Raw genomic sequence first — 19,594 nt, 5'->3', positions numbered from 1 at the left:
GCGGACATCCATATACCATATCCAATTCACTACAATATTCTGCAAATCATGTATTGCATTATCTTCAACAATATTATTTTATTATATAATTGTTACAAGAAAAAATATTTTCATCTCGGCATAAAGCTTTTATTAAAAATATGTAAGTTACTAAGCAAAAATTACGCAGTACCAGACTGCCAGTCGTGACACTCCAAAACCTCCCCTTATGTCATCCTTACTCCACCTGTACGTTTTAACAGAAAACACCGTAGTGCCAGACTACACCAGTAGGTTTACTCACGAGTCACCAAGACTCAGAAAGACTCTTAATCCTTTCTAGTATAACGCAACACACGAAGAGTACAGTCACAAGCTACGCGAACGGAGCTTGGATTCCCAATGACAACCTGGCCGTTTTTGCTCGTCCGGTGGCGCATGCCCACGAACCCTTCCGAGCTACCGTCGGGCACCCCGTGACTACTAACTCACAAAATATTCATCAAGTCGTGACCACTCACATAGTTTTAGCTGATACAATAAGACAAATTCATCTACTGCAACAAATGTCAATAATTTTTTTTAGTTTTACTGTCTATAAACATCATGCTGTGTTGGAGCTGCTAAGTATGCCTTGGTAGAGTATCTGAGTGCTGCAATGGAAGCAGAATACCCCATTTTCGGAAAAACGATTGTTGCAAAATTATAATCGTTTTTTGTCTTGTATATACTTGTACTATATTTGATGACTTTGGCTGCAAGTATTTCAATGATATTTGTTAGTTTTACTAGCTGTAAACATACAAAAGAACCATCCAGCTGTGTTGAAGTAGCTGAATATACTTTGGTAGGCTATCTGAATGCTATCGTTGTGTCAAATAATCACTAATTTGTAACTCACTACAAATGAATACTGCGGAATTATAATTGTTTTATCCAGTTTATTCAAATTTCAAACAACACTGTTAAAAAACTGTTATAATACAAACAATACAACATTGTTATAAACTGTTATAATACAAAACAAATACAAACATGTATATCATCGAACATCATGTTCACATATAAAGAAATATCAAAACGTCATAAAACGTCTTCTCTTTGTTGCCGTAATAATTTTGGTAATAGTAAAAATAATTTCAACGTGGAGACAAACGTGGTTCCAATGCAACTAGTTGAAAAAACATCGGGGTAAGTGAAGGAAGTCCTACCTCAATAAAAAACATCAACTACGCAAATGATCTCCCGTTATTGTTTACAATTATAATAATAAAACAAACTTTTTGAAGATGATTCGCAATAAATTACAGAGAGTATAACTCAAAGCTTTCTGTAGATCACTACAACAACAACGATCTCCATCATAAATGGCTTATATATGCCTTATGAATCAATAGAAACAAACGCGGTAGACGTTCTACAGGAATTGACACATGTGTCGCCCTGACAACGCATTAACTATACGCGCGGGGAATTATGTGTCGTTCAAACCTTAAAGGGGTTAAGAAAAGCCAGAAATAGAGGTTCACAAAAACGGCATCGTGTTTCATAGAGTTAATAAAATTTAATCGCCAAATTCTAATATCGAGAGAGTCTATTGTCGATATCGTTTTGCCGAAAACAAATTAGCCCTAATACGTCGAGAACAAAAAAGCATCGCATGTCATGAAGCTAAAAGAAAGCCATAGAGTTGTAATTATTACGTCATTTTTGTGTGAAAACGGCAAACGATGAATAGGTTATGTATAGAGGCGCACTTACCGGAGATTCCCGTTAATGCGCCCTAGATACCTAGTAGCGGCTAATAGTCCGAAAAGTACAGTACTCTATAAGGCGGACACATACACACATACGCACACAGATAGACAGACAGACAGACAACGATTGCCGTTTATATAGTAGATATACTTGTATACAAATCTCAAAGTTTGTCTTTCATCTGTCTGTCCAGTTAAAGCGATAAAGTATTAGCAACCAAAAATCACCTTCTTACCAGATTTGAATTCGTGACATTCAAATCGCAATTCTGCTAACAATCCTGCGTAACCTCAAGTCCGAGCTGTTCTTATCACACCCAACGCTCTTACCATATACTGTATATTCTTTTCGCGATTGCATTGATATTAATTAATGCAATACGCATACGAATTACGATGCCTCCGTTATGGGTTTTTTTTCGCCTTATTCTATGGAACACAATGTTTTTCCGTCCTCGCCATACTAGGGTGAATTTTTCCTGCCATACGATGTCAACAGAAATTTTTCTTGAAGTTAAAATTTGGCAGTTGGTGTACTAATTATGACGAAATAATGAAAATATTGATATGCTATTCACCAAAAACTCTCCCACAACCCCTGAAAGAGGTGTACAATGCTGGCCATCTCAGTTTAGCGTTATTCATTATAAGTTATAATACAAACAAATTCAACAACAAATAAGTGATATAATTTTAGCCTATGACAAAGTTGAAGTTTAGTAAAATACATACTGAAACTTACATAGCTTTAAGTATCTGCTTAGTAAGCTGAATTCATTAAAACTAGAAATTCATTAAAGCTAGAAAACTGAATTCATTTAAATTAAATTCAATGTTTATGTTATACATCTGTCTCAAGGTAAAAACTCCTTATGATACGTACTGATGATACGTACTGCACAAAGTACTTTGTAATCTTACATTTTCTTGCAGATCGTAACCACTAAATACACCAAAGTTATTGTAGGTTGTGAACTAGAGCTACTCTAGTTCAGTGGGTTCTTTAACAAGTCGTTACTTATCAGGAGACAAAACAAACACGTCCTCACTGAGCTTCAAGCCGTAAGCGAGTCACTAGAAGATCTTCCTCTCGCGGTCTTGCGCTTTTCTCCTTACCTCCAGTCAAGCCCGGAGTTATAGCGAGCCGATAATATCACATAAATAACAATAGTTACTAAGGTTAACATATTATTTTCACACTAATTTTAATATGTACAGTACATATATAAAATTTTGATGATTTCTATCAAGGAGTTTGCATTAGATAATCGCTATGGGTGTCAACAGTGAAAAAGATTAAAATCATAAAAGTATACCAGATAATATTTCATTAAAATCATAACAAAACAAACTTTATTAAGCCATTACTTGCTAATTTGCATTTAAATGCCTTTACAGTTGTTTTACTTTTCTCTTAATTTTCTTGAACTGCGCAAAACACTTTCTCAGGAAATGAAGTTCGAAAGTTAGAATGGTAACTGTTGATATATATGTTAAACAAAAATAGATTTTCTGTGCAAAGACTTTTTTATTACCCAGGCAATGTCGTACAGTCAGTAGTCTACTGTATGTATATACATAAATCTGAAAGTTTGTCTGCGATAGCTATTATAGCGATTTTTCACAACGAAAAAACAGCCTTCGTACTGGATTTAAACTCGCAAGTCTACTAACAAACGGGCGCAACCACCAGGCTAAGCAATTCTTACCACCCCCATCACTCTTACCATATACTGTATAGGCCCACACACACTATCGTCTAAATCAATGATTAGCTGTGGGATGGACCACAACGATGAGTTGCTATGACGGTCATTTCGCCATGAGTGGCTAATGTAATCGTTGCTAGTGATGAGGCAATGGACTGTCAACATGTTGAGCTTTGAAGGCCTGTGCACACTATTGCTGTAATCAACTTTTAGCTGTGTGATGGACCACAACAATTAGCTACTTTGAAGTCATCACCAACGATAAGATGCACACAATACAAGCAATTAACTGTCAATGGCCGCTAACCAACAACCAATAGAAATTATGAAATTGCATTCCTGATATCGCGGGTCCTTTTGTTATGTTTTAATTATCTGATTACGTAATTCATCACGAGCTTAGTTCTTTGCAATGCTTGCCAAACGATATTGACATCGATATTCACAGCTGTTGAGATTGGATCCGATGCTGTCAAAAAACGGCCAATCAGGATGCTAGCAGTTGCGATCATCAGTGTCAAAGTTCAACGTGTTAAAAGTGCATCACATCATTGCTAGCAGCAATTATGTTGGCAGCTCATTGCAAAATGACGTCATAGCAGCTTCTTGTTGCGGTCCATCGCACAGCTAATCGGACCATCGCACAGCTAATCGTTGATTTGATTTTGCTAGTGTACATGGCCTTGATAAAAACAGCATTTATATATAAACATACATACCGTATAAACATACATACCGTATACACATACATAAATATGTACCTACACTATTATATTCATCTATACTGCACCAGCAACCAAACTTACTCATTCTAAAAACAATAAATTAGACGAGTGTGAGGCTACTGTCCAGTAAGACAGAAAATTAAAGGAATATTGCCCAACAGGACAGGTGCCTGTGAGAGAACGGCAATGGTGTTTCTAAACAATGCAGCAGATAGTTGAGGCGGTGCTAACTAGTGACTTGCACCGCAGCAACTATACAAACTCCCAAGGGCTACTAACCAATGAAAGGTGTGTCCATAAGGTATGCGTCGTACTCGTTACATAGACATAGGAGTCGCCTTACCACTAGATCAATTTCTTAGAACACAATGAATACATTTTTAAAGGATGTGTTGTGTTATCTATAGATATTATGGAATCCTTTTACGGACACTTGCATAATATCTCACACTCTCTTTCCAACGCTTTGAAGAGATATTCTACAAGTATATTTTATGCATTTTGTATTATTATTGCCCATTTTCCGTCGATCATTCGCTTTTTTGTCAAAAAAACAACCTCTAGTTTCTGATTGGCACAAATATTCCGAGGCTTCGGAAGGTTGGTTAAAGCCTCAGTCTAGTAAACTTAATCTCAAGGGTTTGAGACTAACATTGGCCAACATTTTAACCATCTCATTATTTGAAAGTATAGAATATTACGATTGCGAGAAAATTTGGCACATTTGAAAAAACTACTTTTGTTACACAAAAATAAAAGGCTTTGACATCCCTCCTGCACTCTATTATTTCTGACAATTTGACATTTCATTAGTCACCTTTTATTAATGACAACTTTGCGAGTTCTCTTAAGTGAGTCTCAAATGAAGCTGATTTCAGATCGAGGGAATAGCAATAGAAATTGTACTTTCTCCAATGAGGACCACTCCTTTCAACGAATTAGATTTACATAAATGTCTTCTCATTCGTCAATTAAGAAGGGGTAGGAACGAATAGAGTGGTATCTACAGTTTAAAACGACCGATGGTGATAAAGAAAAACAGATGCAGTAATTCTTTCTGTTTTGATTTTAATTATAAACAAGCTGAATGACTAAAAGTTTTATGACTTGTTTCCTATGACTGCTTTTTCTAACTAAGCCTTCCAATGTTGAAAGCTCTGGTTCAACTCTCATTAGGTGACCCTTGAATGCTTTTTCCAGCTATAATAGCAAATTCACATACCTCTTCACACAGCGAGCAATAGCTCTTTCCAGATTCAGTCCAAAAGACTGTTGCTGGTTTGCCACATGGTGGTGGTTTGCCACATGGCAGCTTGTCACAGAAAATAGTATGACTTGGACTGGAGGACGATGACAAATCTTCCAGGCTTCCTTCCCAATATCTTCTACAGGATTGCCAATTCTTATGACATCTTATACATACTGATTCAGTTAAAGGTTGACTTGCAACAAAATTCACATTACAGTTATTTGGTATCAAAAGGTTCACCATGTCTTACTTTTCTGTGTTGTAGGTGCAAAATATGTGGAAATGTGATTACAAGCTCTTAAAAGCTCAAAAACAAACAGTTAATCGCAGCCATCATGAAAACGCCGTAGGTTGGAATCTTTTTCAAAACGGCTCAAAAGGGACATAGGCGAACACGATGGCTTCTGTTTACACGTTCATTCAACCTCATTCGTTGAAATATTTTCACAAATATACTTCACGCATTCAATAAAACCATGTCTACTGTCCTTATACGTATATTTTTGTAATGCTGTCACTTTGAGCACTGATATCTCAAACCTACCGTAAAAAATTGTTTAATTTTTTAACCTTAGCTCGAAGGAGTGCATATCATTCTCTGATAAACATGACGAGCCTGTTGGTCCCTGTGATAGTAGATAAATGCTGCCGACATTGTTCACGCTATTTGGCAGGAAGTATGCATCACATGATCAGATTACGACTATTTGATTAGACCAAACTGAAGCGAAACGGTAAAGCAGCGAGCATTTATATTTGATAAGGGCTTTACGGTAAAACCCGAAGTGTTTGTCATAAACTAGTGCTACGAAACGTTTTATATTGAGAATTTAACTGGCCTTTCATTTCACGCGATAACATCACATGTCAAAACAATAACCACGTGGAGTTGAGTACATCGTCGAAATAAAGGGATTCCAAACTACGGCGTTTTCATGACAGCTGCGATTAACTGTTTTTTAACGTTTTTAGCTTTTAGGAGCTTGTAATCACTTTTCCACATATTTTGCACCTACAACACAGCAGAGTAAGACATGGTGAATATTTTGATACCAAATAACTGTAATGTGAATTTTGTTGCAAGCAAACCTTTAAGGGTTTCTCAAAAGTTTAGATTTGTGATTTGTTGATGGTGAGTAATACGAGATACAGCCAAAAATAGTGCAAAGAATTAAAAACATGTAAAAATAACTTCAAAATTTTACATCTACATCAAACTTACATGTATTTTGGCCTATTTTAATAAAAAATTGTAACAACTACACATTAATGATAAAAGTTGTAACGGCCGATCAGAAAACACTTTTTAAAAACATGAAAATGTTAACCAGTCACGTTTTTGTGCCAAAAATAATTTGATGCATGTATCTATAGACCACAGGGAAAAAAACAGCTTCTGTAAAATTTCGAGTAACACCGCTAAACAACCTTTCACATATGTATAACCAACATATATAAACATATCAGTTAGAATTACAACCGTTTCAATATTTTGGTTTCGTATCCATTTTGTTTCAACTCCTTGCGAGACAAGCACTCTTATACATGTATAATCAATGAATAGAAAGTCTCTCCAGCACTGTAAAAATCATCTTATGTTTGATCAAGTGACTCGCTATAGAATAACCAAAAAGCTGGCTAACACCTACCTGCAATCTTGGTGAGGACATCTCACAAAGCCTACCGAAGTAGAAAGGGACTGGAGGCAACCTAGACAGTGAATATGATAGCATTCTGGCAATATTTTGGGGTCTTCCATATAAGCACTGGTACGCAAGCAAAACCCACAAGTAATAGTCTCCGAATCAGTACTGTTCGACATCTCTAAAACGAAGCATTTTTAGTAAACCATGTGAAAGCATGAAAGTTATGAAATAATCTAATCACATTCGTACCAAAACACATTAGCAAGTTTTTAGCATTTTCAGAGGTTGTATCGTCCAGGTAAGTCAGCCTCTCTCACCCAAACTTACTCTACATTCAGCAAATGTACGTTAGAATGTGACTATTCAAGTGTCTAGCTCACTGATTGGTTAATCTATTGAACAATCCTGAAAACTGTACCAAACTCTAAAACAAGTCTAATTGTTATTCAACACTGGCAGCAACAGCCCAAGCTGTCAGCATGCTAGGGGTAAAAAGCTGTCACATGCGTTTGGGCTCTTTTTATGATAAATTTTCCTTTCTTGAAAAGCAAGTACTTAATTTGATGTAAATTTTTTTTCAAGGTGAGCTGAAACATTAACAAATTGTACTGCATTCAATATTAAAGTGGATGGAAAGGAGAGGGGGGAGGGGGGTTAAAGCACATACTTTCAATGGCCAAAGCCTATCTAGCTACTTATGAATTTCATAAACATAAATGCGCTTAAATGCAGAGACGATGTGATATAAATGTAGATAAGATATGAACATTAACAAATTGTACTGTATTCAATATTAAACTGGATAGAAAGGAGAGGGGAGGGGGGGGGGGGGGAGGTTAAAGCACATACTTTCAATGGCCAAAGCCTATCTAGCTACTTATGAATTTCATAAACATAAATGCGCCTAAATGCAGAGATGATGTGATATAAATGTACATGTAGATAAGATATGAACGATAAAACCTTGGTTACACAAGATAAATAAATTGCACTAAATGATGGAAAAGGTTAAAACCAATCAAGTTCTGGTTAAAGCAAAAGTAGAAACCAGGAACAGCAAAGGAAAATTTTTGGACCAATATTATTTTGTAGTTGTAGCAATGTATTTGGTTGTCTACAAACAGTGAGACTGCATTAAAACCGTTAGTGAAACTACCTAGAATAAGCATTTCATAAAAATTGAATGATATTATGATGATACACTTTATAATACAGTTTGACTTGTTCGACGGTGTCCCACTGCGGTATTAAAGCTCAAAATTAAACGTATCTAAACCTGGTACGATTGCAATAAATAAACTAAATGAGCTGACAAAGTAAAAGGAACTAACTCCTATTCAATGAGATGACAAAGAAAAAGGAACTAACCCCCACTCAATGAGTTGACAAAGAAAAAGGAACTAACCCCCACTCAATGAGTTGAAAAAGTAAAGGAACTAACCCTCCTATTCAATGAGTTGACAAAGTAAAGGAACTAACCCCCCCCCCCACTCAATGAGTTGAAAAAGTAAAAGAACTAACACCCCACCCAATGAATTGAAAAAGTAAAGGAACTAACCCGCCTATTCGATGAGTTGACAAAGTAAAGGGAAAACAACTAGATGGGAGAAATATATCAGAATGGCAGCCAACAGATGTGCTTTTTTTCTCTCGCATTCACTCATTGCCTAACCGTTGGCATTGACATCATAACTCATACATATACATTTTGTCAACGCAATAACCTCCTCATGTTGCCACTTGTAACTTGCGTTGCGAGTTTCCAAAACTTGTTCTTTTTCTTTTAATAAACAAATCATTGTTAAAAATGAAGTATCATGATAATATTGATTTGAATAAATGTAATATGAAGATGTTGTCAGTTAACCTTTAAATAATGGGTTAGCAGTTGGTTTGTGGGCATTGAAAGTAATTAATGTTGAAAATTACTAATATCGGGATTCCTACATAGCTCGGGCAGCATGCAAAGGACCAGCAGCATGCATACGATTGCTTAGTATTTCTGCACTCCTGTTCTAAAGACCAACAAAAAGTTGGTTATGTAAGATTATCGCTTTGGAGTTTAGACCCTTGCACTTAACTTACGATTGTCACCTTGCTAAACAAACATAATCAGAACTACAGTATTATATATAATGGTCTATGGTTTGATTAGATTGTGGCTAGCTAGTTACTCGTTACAAGAATCAACCAGCTGTTGACATTGATCCTTCAGGTAAAATTTCAAACATTGTATTCAATGTGATGATTAGCAAAATATTGCCAACAATGTACTGCATATAAAAATGGTTGAGAATTTATACTAAGCGAAGAGCAAATGCACGACTCCTGCAACAGCATCATCAGCCAACAGCTAGTAAAAGTGTCTTTCCTATCATTGGTGATTTTTGGTAATCTTGATAAATGGCTATGTTGCAGCTATAGAAATACGTAGCAAAATATAGAAAATTGAAATGAACTCCAATCTTTTGATGGCAGCTAAATTGACAAGAAAATGGGTGCATCATTTGGATATCAGTAAGCTCTATCTCAAACAAGACTATGAATGCATGAAAGATGGCTATAAAGATAACAAAATCGTGCGTTCAATGTATGTGAGGGTATACATAACGAAAAAATGCCATGAAAGGGTGCCGCACATACCTCCTTCTATCATTTATCTATCAGTTTAAGCCCATTGCTGTTGACCACTACCATTGGAAAAAGAAGTAATTCAAGGCATTGCACTCAATTGCATAAACCAAGCTAAAAACAATATTGTGATTCATAAAATCCATTTCATTTTCTGGCTCTCTAGTGTACTATTCACATGTCACATTTTAGTCACTTTTTTTTCTTTTAATAACCAAATCATTGTTAAAAATGAAGTATCATGATAATATTGATTTGAATAAATGTAATATGAAGATTTTGTCAGTTAACCTTTAAATAATGGGTTAGCAGATGGTTTGTGGGCATTGAAAGTAATTAATGCTGAAAATTACTAATATCGGGATTGTATGTGAGGGTATACATAACGAAAAAATGCCATGAAAGGGCGCCGCACATACTTCCTTCTATCAATAAGTTATCAGTTTAAGCCCATTGCTGTTGACCACTACCATGGAAAAAGAAATAATTCAAGGCATTACACTCAGCTGCATAAATTAAGCTCAAAACAATATTGCGACCTATGAAATATATTCAATTCTCTGTCTCTCTAGTGTACTAATAACATGTCACATTTTTGTCACATAGCCTCTTTTCCATTAAACCCAGTTTTCAAGTTTGACATGAGTGTTGCTAATTTTGCATATTAGCTTTTGGTCTATTACTTTGTCTTATACTGATTAGTATAAGACTGCTTAGTCGAATGCGCTTTCAGTATAAATTACAAATGATGTGAAAATTACAAAATGTGCATTTCCCTGAGTACGCATAATATGTACACAAAATATTGCTTAGTTTGCAAGTATTTTTTATATTTCTCTTCTATTTTACCTTCCTATTTGATAAATACCAAATTTGCTGCACTCGAACGAAAAGCTTGTCTACAAGATCGTATTTGAGTGGCAGCTTAACAGCTAATAATCACTCTCGAGTAATAATTGCATTAATAGTACTAAGGAAGGTTGCTATCAACAGAATTATTGTTCAGGTTCAATTATTATTGCAACGGCATGATAATTGAATCATCCGCTTCAATTATTATGCCATTCTTAGAATAATCCAAGAATAATCCAATAAACCATTCTGTTAGCAAAAGATCATCTTCTCTAAAGTTATCCATTATTAGTGATGAGTTGAGATGATGTTAGCCAAAGATTATCCTCCCTGGAGTTACGCATTATTAGTGATGAACTGGGCAGTGCAAAATAATTAGTAAATTTGCTAAAAACGTCCACAAGAAACATAATAGGAAACTGTCGACAAAATTCAAAGCAAGACTCACTGAAAATATATCAGCTATTTATCTGACCCTGCAAATAAAAACTGGAAAAATCGCCCACTTTCGGCCCAAACTCAGCCTTGTGTGAACAGAAAAAATCTGGCAGATAGATCCCATAAAACTATTTAAAAATCGGCCACAAAAACTCAGTTTGCAAGTCAACTGGTGTGAATGCAGCTGTATACTTCTGTTGAATAATATTGATATAGTAGTACATATCCAAAACGTTATATGAGTATTAAAGATGGGTTTACCATAAGTTCTGGCGGATAAATCAAAAATTTGACACCAAATTTCAAGGTTAAAAATCCATCCTCAACTTATACGGCGGTCACGTTTTCATGACACAAATTCCATTAAAATTCAACTTCCACAAAAAAACATCGCAAATCCAAATTACATGATATAACACATGGGGATTTATTTACAAAATAGCAAAATACCAGTAATCCTACTACACATGAGATGAATCAAACACAAAGTTCTGTTCTTCACCATTCAAATTGTCTTCTCTAATAAAAAAATGTTTTTGTTCAAATTTAATGCTTTTTTGTAGTATCTGCTCACGTCCACACTTTGGTAATTTATCTGACACATCTAGTATTGTCTATCCTTTTTGTACATGAACCCTGATTCCTGAGAGAATTCTGTCTTGCGGCATGACTTTTCAGCTAAAAACGTACATATTATCAAAGGTGGCAGTTTTGTGCTATTGGCGAGGCTGGCCAATTCAACAGTGAAGTTATGTTTTTTGTGGTCTTCAATAGAACTTTCATTTTTCGTTCTTTTGTTAATTGTTGTACACATTGCCGACGGCACACAAGAAAAAATTTGGCCTTTTATGCTGATCTGGCATTTTTTAATGCCATTTCTTCAGCTACGCATTGCCCGTCTCTGATGCTGACTGAATTATTAGCGATCAACCGATTTGAGCCAGAGAAGGAGATTGACTTATATGGCAGGTACATATAAAAACTAAGATTGTTAAACCAAACTTTAGATCTCAGCTTATACACCAAGCCGACGCGTACGCCAGAATTTATGATACATGAATTTTAATGTGGTCTTTGCTATGTACAATGCAACTATACAAGTTAGTTATGTTTCCCTTGGGCTGTGTAATCTTTCTCAAGGGAATATTCCCTATCTTGTCCAAGATATTCAGGTCTCATCTTACTAAGCGATCTGCAGTATTTATCTTTTCTCCCACATCTGTTTCCACAAGATTGCTACCCCTCTCAGGAGAATTTTGTTTAACATTGGCTACCTTAACACTCCGAGTACTTCTTATAATTATAAACTGTGCTGAATGTGTTGGGAGTCGATGGTAAGGGTTGCAGATCGATTCGATTGGGCTTAATGTTAAAAGATGGTATTTGTTTGAGGCTAAAATAAAATTGCTTTAAAAGGAGGCTTCAAACAGGAGAGGCGCCGTGTATACAGTACGACAGCATGGCCATGCAAGACGACTGAGCTGAGACGATATTTATCTTCATTCAAGGCTAAACCTACACTGGTGAGTTAATCATACAACCAAGTCAATCATACGGTGTTGAAAGAAAGGAGAGACTTTCATGAGTAACATTGAGAGACTTTTAGCACTTGACGCACTGAAATATTTTGCAATTTGATCAAAGGGTAGAAGGAAATTAAGATAGAATTCACATAATTTTTGAAGGCCACAGAAAAAAGGAGCTGACAGCAAGGTTAAAGTGGCCATACTGCTGAGAGTTACAGAAGATAAAAGAAATAATATGAGAATTTCAAGCAACAAAAAAATGATAAGCTTGACTATGCTGAAGTGACAGCTAAATATGATAAGTTTTGTGAACCACAGCATGATGTATTTATATCGAGACACCGGTTTCTGTGTATGAAACCAGAAGAGTTTGAGCCAATTGAGGTGTTTGAGACTAAGCTCAGAATACAAGCACACATGTGTAGAATGATATACCTCACAGATGACATCGCACGCCATGCTTTCGTTGAGGGCGGCAATGGCAAAGATTTGAGAGACAAATTACTAATGAAAGCTATTGAGGGTGGCTTGACCCTACCACAATAAAGTTTGGACGCCAGTTCAAGAACATATGAATGAAGTAAGCAACAAGGGCGCTGAGACAATGAACAAGCTATTAGTGAGAAATTAATTCCAGACAGACTTATCACCAAAAATCAAAAAGAGAATACTGGCCAAGGTAAAGAGGCTGAATGTACCTATTGTGGATGACGGCACAGAAAAGGCCCACCTCACTGCTTACGGCAAGCAGTGCAATGATTGAAAAAGCTAAATCATTCTGAAAAGAAGTGCTTGAGGAGAGACAAGGAGGTTGAAGCTGGAGTGGCCTGTGTTACAGTAGGTATCAGAGAGGCCAATGAGAATTATGAGGAGTTACTTGCTGTTACAGTAAGTCAACAAGACCAGAGACGCCAGTTGAACTCGGCTGCAACAGAAAATATAATCAATAGAGAACGATACCAATGACTAGGAAAACGCTAGCTGATACAGTGATATGACACTAATCACATACGATGAATGATTGATACCCAGTCTTGGAAAACTAAACTTGCAGTTTGAAGGACTACCAAAAGCTGTTGAATTTGAGGTAGCCAATCCAAAGGAAGTGCAGATGCACATCCTTGGAGTTGACACATATCTTGAGCATGGCTTGCTAAATATCAACGTTGAAGTGAAAACTGTCAATCAAATAGTGGATCAAGAGTAGATTAAAGAAAACTATAAGGATGTGTTTTCACAATTGAGCGAGATGCCTAGAAAATGTTAGATAAGAATCGATGAGAGTATACCCCAGTTCAACATAGGCCCAGAAGAACTCCAGTTATGTAGAAACTGATGTCATAGCTAAGAGCTTAAAAGTGATGGAGTGATAAGGAAAGTAGATGAACCTACAAACTGGATTTCCTCATTGGTAGCATTTAGGAAGCCAAACTGAAAAATAAGACTATGTCGTGACTGCAAATATCTCAACGCAATTGTAGAGAATCATTATTCAATGCCAATGCTGGAAGATGAAACTCACAAAAGCCAGGTGTTTACACGATTAGATGCTAAGGATAGGTTCCTGCAAGTAGAGCTAGCTGAGAGGTCCTGCATGTTGAACACCTTTTAAGACCAAATTAGGTAGATACTGCCGGAACAGACTGCCTTTTGAACTAAGCAGTAGAAGAGTACCAGAGATGACTGTACATGATACCGCATGGACTAGACGGCATTAAGGTGATAGCTGATGATACACCGGTATATAGTTTTGAAGACATCACCAGTGAAACATGCAGAGATCATGATCAGAAGTTTATAGCAGTTATGGACAGACTTTGTCAAAAAAGGGTTAAAATAACCGTGAACAAAATGAAGCTGCATCTAACTAAAATCGAATAAATGGGACAGATTTTGACAGCTGAAGGAATTAAACCAGACTCGGCCAAGGTTCAGGGCCTACAAGAGATGGCTTGCCCAGTAAATCAGCAAGCTGTTAAGCGATTTCAGGTACAATAAACTACTAAGCCAAGTTCTTGCTTACCATATCGGACAGAGTGCAGTTGCTGAGAAATATCCCAGATGGTGCTGATTTTCAATTTGGGCCTGCAGAGAAAGACCAAATTGTGAAGGAAATAAAGGGACCAAGTTGTGAAGAAAATACCAGAAGACACGCTGCTGAGATATTTTGATCCACAGAAGCAACGATCATAGAATGTGAAGTCAGCACAAAAGACTCAGAGCAGTGATGGTACAAGATGGAAAACTATTATGCTTTGCAGCTAAGACATTGAATGATCAGAAATAAAGTATCATCCCCGAAAGCTTGAACATCTGGCAGTTATATTGGCCTATACTGAATGGATCATTATATTTATAGAGAAAAAGATTTGACAGTTCAGTCTGATCATGGTTCTCCGGAGACCATACTACAGAAAAAAATTCCTTGTTTGATTACATAAGATGTTGTTATACCTGCAGAGGTATGAAATGGACCTGCAATACATTTTGAGTCACAACAGATGGTAGCAGATATGCTGCAGAGGCCATCTGTTAGCTCTGTAGACAGGAAAAAATACAGATTGACAAAATATGAGGTGTTTCTGACAGGTTTGAGAGATACCAACCTAACTGATTACACATATATAACTGACATAAGATTGTAGAAAATGTCGCACAACATGATGATGGTGACCCCACATATCAACAGCTGATAAAGATAATCACACAGCAATGGCAAAAGGCTAACTGTGAGGCAATTGTGAACAACTACTGAACTTTTCAACAACTGGCTGTTAAGGATTGACTACTCTATAGGGATACCCGCTTAGTGCTAAGTTAGTGGTACCCTTTACCATGGTGAAAAAGACTGCATAGGACAATTTTGACACACTGCTAGGAGCCATCAATCAGCTGAGAGCATGATGAAATATACTATACTAGCCAAACATGTAGCAGGACCTCCAGCTAACAACAGAAACCTGCGAAGCCTGTCAGAAAACGAAACTAAAAGATCAGAGAGAAACTGTACACATGCATGAAGTTCTGACTCAATCCTTTTAGAAAGTTGGCATAGACATGTTTTACCACAGAGGAAGACCATACTAATCGCAGATTACTACATTGAGGCACTACAACTGGTAGATGAATATCTAAGGATGTCAAGAAATATTTACTAGACATGGAGTTACTTTCTGGGTACATAGCGATCATGTTCCTACTATGCTAGCTTCGTGTTTAAACAGTTCTCAGAACAGTGGCAGTTTGAGCACATGATCTCATCTCCAACGCAATCACAAAAAATAGCCAGGTGGAACCGCCTGTTAACTCATTCGCAACCATCCGCGAATTAACTTGCGAGATATATTGTTGCTAGGTTACCAATGTGAGTTATCTTGCCTTGGAAATTTACCCATTCCATGTACAGTAATTTCTAAGGTATAGAAGAATTTCTGGCCAATCAGAAAAACTTACAAAGTAGCCTCAATGATATATCTGGCAAAGGCTATAGCCAAAATACTAAACCGATACCGACGTCTACCTAAACCAGAAATCATCGCGGAGACTTTAAATCTTGCGATCAATTTGTTCAACTCCAACAAGTAAATATGCAGATTCAGAAGTGGTAAGCCATTGAAAGACTGCATAAATTAAATTAAAACATTATTTTTGAAGTTTAAAAGTTTTTATATTTTTTGAATTCTGCCAATTTGAATCATTATGCTCGAATAAAAATGCACTTTTTAGGCAGCCAGCCTAAAGTTATCATTCACTTTCGATAGGATCATTTTGATTCTTAGAGCTGCCTATGAAGTCTGAAAAGTCAATAACAGAGTTATTGAACATATTTTTATTATTTGAAACATGTTTATGACAGTTGATTTAAGTTATGTTGGCATGTAGATTAGCTGTGTTTTGGTTTGAAGGATGATATTCGGGATGAAATGTTCGAAATTAGAGTTTCATGATTTTTTTGTTCATGACTAACTGTCTATGCATAGTATAAATAATATTCATAACTGTGCATTGAATGTAATAAATAAGTAATTTTAGTCAAACTATGTATATTTTGCAATTTTCATAGTGCAAGTCTAACGTTGTTTCAGCAAATAACAATTTTTTCAACATAGGAAATTTTCGAAAACTACCTTCTTTGAGATACAGACCTACATGAAGGGATACGAGTTGTCTATATGAATGTGATATACTTTGAAAGAGGAGACATGACTGGTTCTTGTGAAACTTGAATGAGTAAATTTTCTCAAGTCTGTCTCTTGTAGTAGTAATTTGAATTATGGCAACATTCTAAAAACAACCTGTACTGTAGAATGAAATTTTATAACGACATTTATTTTAACGTGTTAACGACTACAATAGCATCGTTAAAATATAAACCGACAAAATAATTTGACTGTCAAAATTTATTACGTTATTATTTTGCAATTAATTGTGATTAATCTCCCATTAATAATGATTTATAATGATAGGAACTTGTTGTCAATGCACACGCATTAGTAGCGTTATTGTTTGTTGGGGACATCAATCAATGCAGTGAGCACCGTGTGTTGAAAGAAAATAAGACACACTGACACTCACAGTACTACACAAGCAGCATGGCTCTGGAAAGGTTTGGATTCACTACTGGCACCCCTTAAATATCTTGTGATGATTCAGAAGATGAGACAATAGAGAAAGAGTCAGCTCTGACAAATAACACTAACAAAAAAAGGAAGAGAGGAAGTTATAATAACTACACACCTGAAGTAAGCTACAAAATTGGCAAACATGCAGCAGAATGTGGAAACAAATCAGCACAAAAGAAGTTCAAAAGACTTGATGGTTCTACCATCCATGAGGCAACAATAAGAAATTTTTAAAAAACAGTACCAAGCACAGCTTGCCAGCGGTAGCATTAATTTACAGAAACTTCCAAAGCAATCTAAGGGAAGAAAGAAACTGCTTCCTGAATATCTTGAGAATCAAGTGATGGCTAACGTAAAAGCCATATGAGATAAGGGAGGAATAGTAAATTCATGGATAGTTATTGCTATAGCCAAGAGGCTGCTTAAAAAGAGAGAGCCCACCTTAGCCAATTTTATCGCCCTGAACAGAAAATGGGGATGGAGCTTCCTCAATCATATGGGATATGTCCAGGGAAGAGGTAACTAACTCAAACTCAACTGTTCTGTTTTTTTTTATATTTATTTTTGTTCTGCTAGTCGGCTCGATATATTCTTTCATTTCCTAGCCATGAACAAAGTACAGCTGAACCAAAATTAACAATGAACACTAGACTTTGCAATGTTGCCATTGGATTACTGGATTTGAAAGATTTACTGGTATATTTTACTTATCAGTACTTCACTTATTTTAATTTAGCTACTCAGGCAGCAAGAAAACGTCAACAGAACATTGATGAACTGAAAGAAATCCAACTATCTTCAAACCATTGCTGATGCCACAAAGAAGCACAAAATACCAGATGAGTTGGTTCTCAATTTAGATCAAACTGGACTCAAGATGGTACCATCTTCTAAATGGACAATGGAAAAGGAAGGAGTCAGCGAGGTAAGCCTACAGCAATTAATTAACGACTGCATGCCAATGTTTAGTATTGCTACTGCTGGTCAGAAGTTGAATTCTAGTAGTACCGTATATGAAATTATTGTGGGTCATTTATTTCTTGGTTAGGTCCCTGAAGTTGGGCTAGACGACAAAAGAGAGATTACTGCACTCCTAACAATAACCTTGGCAGGGAATCTGTTACCACCTCAACTGATTTACGCTGGCAAGACTGAGAGGTGCCATGCAACTTATCTGTTCCCTGAGAACTGGTGCATTGCTCATACAGACAACCACTGGAGTGCAGAAAAGAGCATGCTGCAGTATTGTGACTCTATTATTAAACCAAACTTAGATGAACATGGAGAACAATCTGGTAACGCTGACCAAAAAGCATTGGTTATACTTGATGTTTTTGCATCCCATAGGGTTGATTCTGTAAAGGCTAAGTTTACTGCTCTTGATTGCCAATTGGTCTTTGTTCTTGCAGGGTGCACTGGAGACCTGCAACCACATGATGTTGCAGTCAATGATGAGTTCAAAGATATCTTGAAGGAGAAATTCATTTCCTATTATGCCTCAGCTATTGAGGCTGGGATGATGATAATTCTGGTTTTAAGCTTTCTGCAGCTGTCTTAAAACCACTGCATGCTGGCTGAGTGGTTGATGCACATCCACAGATGTCTAGCAGAAAACGCTCTGTCATCAGGGGCTTCAGGCTAGCTGGCATCTGGACATGTTCATTGAACACAAAGCCAGCAAGCAGTGGATGTTGCTATCCAAACTACTAGTGCTAGTATCTGTAGCTGTAGTATTACTAGCAGTTGTATCACGTATGTATTTGTATACAACTTGTAATTACTGTAATAAAGATGTTCAGCAATTATTAGCAGCAGTTGAGTGTTTGGGAAAACGTTAAAATAAATATACACAACACCACAGATCGTTAAAATTAAAATACGTTAATATAAAAGCAAGCTAAATTGTGACAAAAACGTTAAAATTTTTAGCGTAAGTAAATTCCATTCTACAGTATTTGGGGCTAATCGCCTAGAAATTAGTCGGGTGCGAATGAGTTAAACACCTGTTTAAAACTGCGAGTGACCCCTAGTTGACCTTGATAAAATGCCGAGCTTCACCTAAAATTTCCTAGTCCGGATGAAAAGTTGTCTTCTCCAAAACTGTGTCCTCTCCAAAACTGAAAACATCTGTTTTCATGGCCCGAGAATGCTTTGACTGTAAATACATTACTGAGAATATGGTTGCTGAGGCAAAACTCAGCTGGAAGTACAGAATTGCTTCTGCATACAATAATAGAAGCAAAACCTAACACCCTTGAAGACTGGAAAACTGTGCTTTTGGAGACAGTGAATGACCGTGCTCAAAAGTGACAGCAAGCCACCATTTCGGAGAATTTGTCGGACAGATCATATCTGCCAGAGATGGCCAAGGAAACGCCATACAATGCAACTGGTAAGCTATCCAAGCCCTCCCACTGATGATGTAGTCGGAGGCGAAAAAGAGAAGCTTTCCCACTGATT

General features: G+C 36.6%; 1 protein-coding gene across 1 annotated transcript in view; it reads right to left on the bottom strand.

Annotated features, from left to right (window-relative positions):
* LOC137390309 (uncharacterized) overlaps positions 1-7,241 on the bottom strand; it is a 38,942-nt gene extending 31,701 nt beyond the window's left edge. Inside the window, exons 1-2 of the mRNA XM_068076641.1 lie at positions 7,069-7,241; positions 5,393-5,555 (exon numbers count right to left, since the gene is read on the bottom strand). Coding sequence (XP_067932742.1) covers positions 5,393-5,555; positions 7,069-7,241 — 336 coding nt within the window. The remainder of the gene's footprint in view (positions 1-5,392; positions 5,556-7,068) is intronic.
* Positions 7,242-19,594: the final 12,353 nt, after the last annotated feature.

The sequence above is a fragment of the Watersipora subatra genome, chromosome 3, assembly GCF_963576615.1.
Source record: "Watersipora subatra chromosome 3, tzWatSuba1.1, whole genome shotgun sequence".
Classification (NCBI taxonomy): domain Eukaryota; kingdom Metazoa; phylum Bryozoa; class Gymnolaemata; order Cheilostomatida; family Watersiporidae; genus Watersipora; species Watersipora subatra.
The sequence above is the reverse complement of the archived record's forward strand: the minus strand, read 5'-3'. Positions and strand labels throughout refer to the sequence as shown.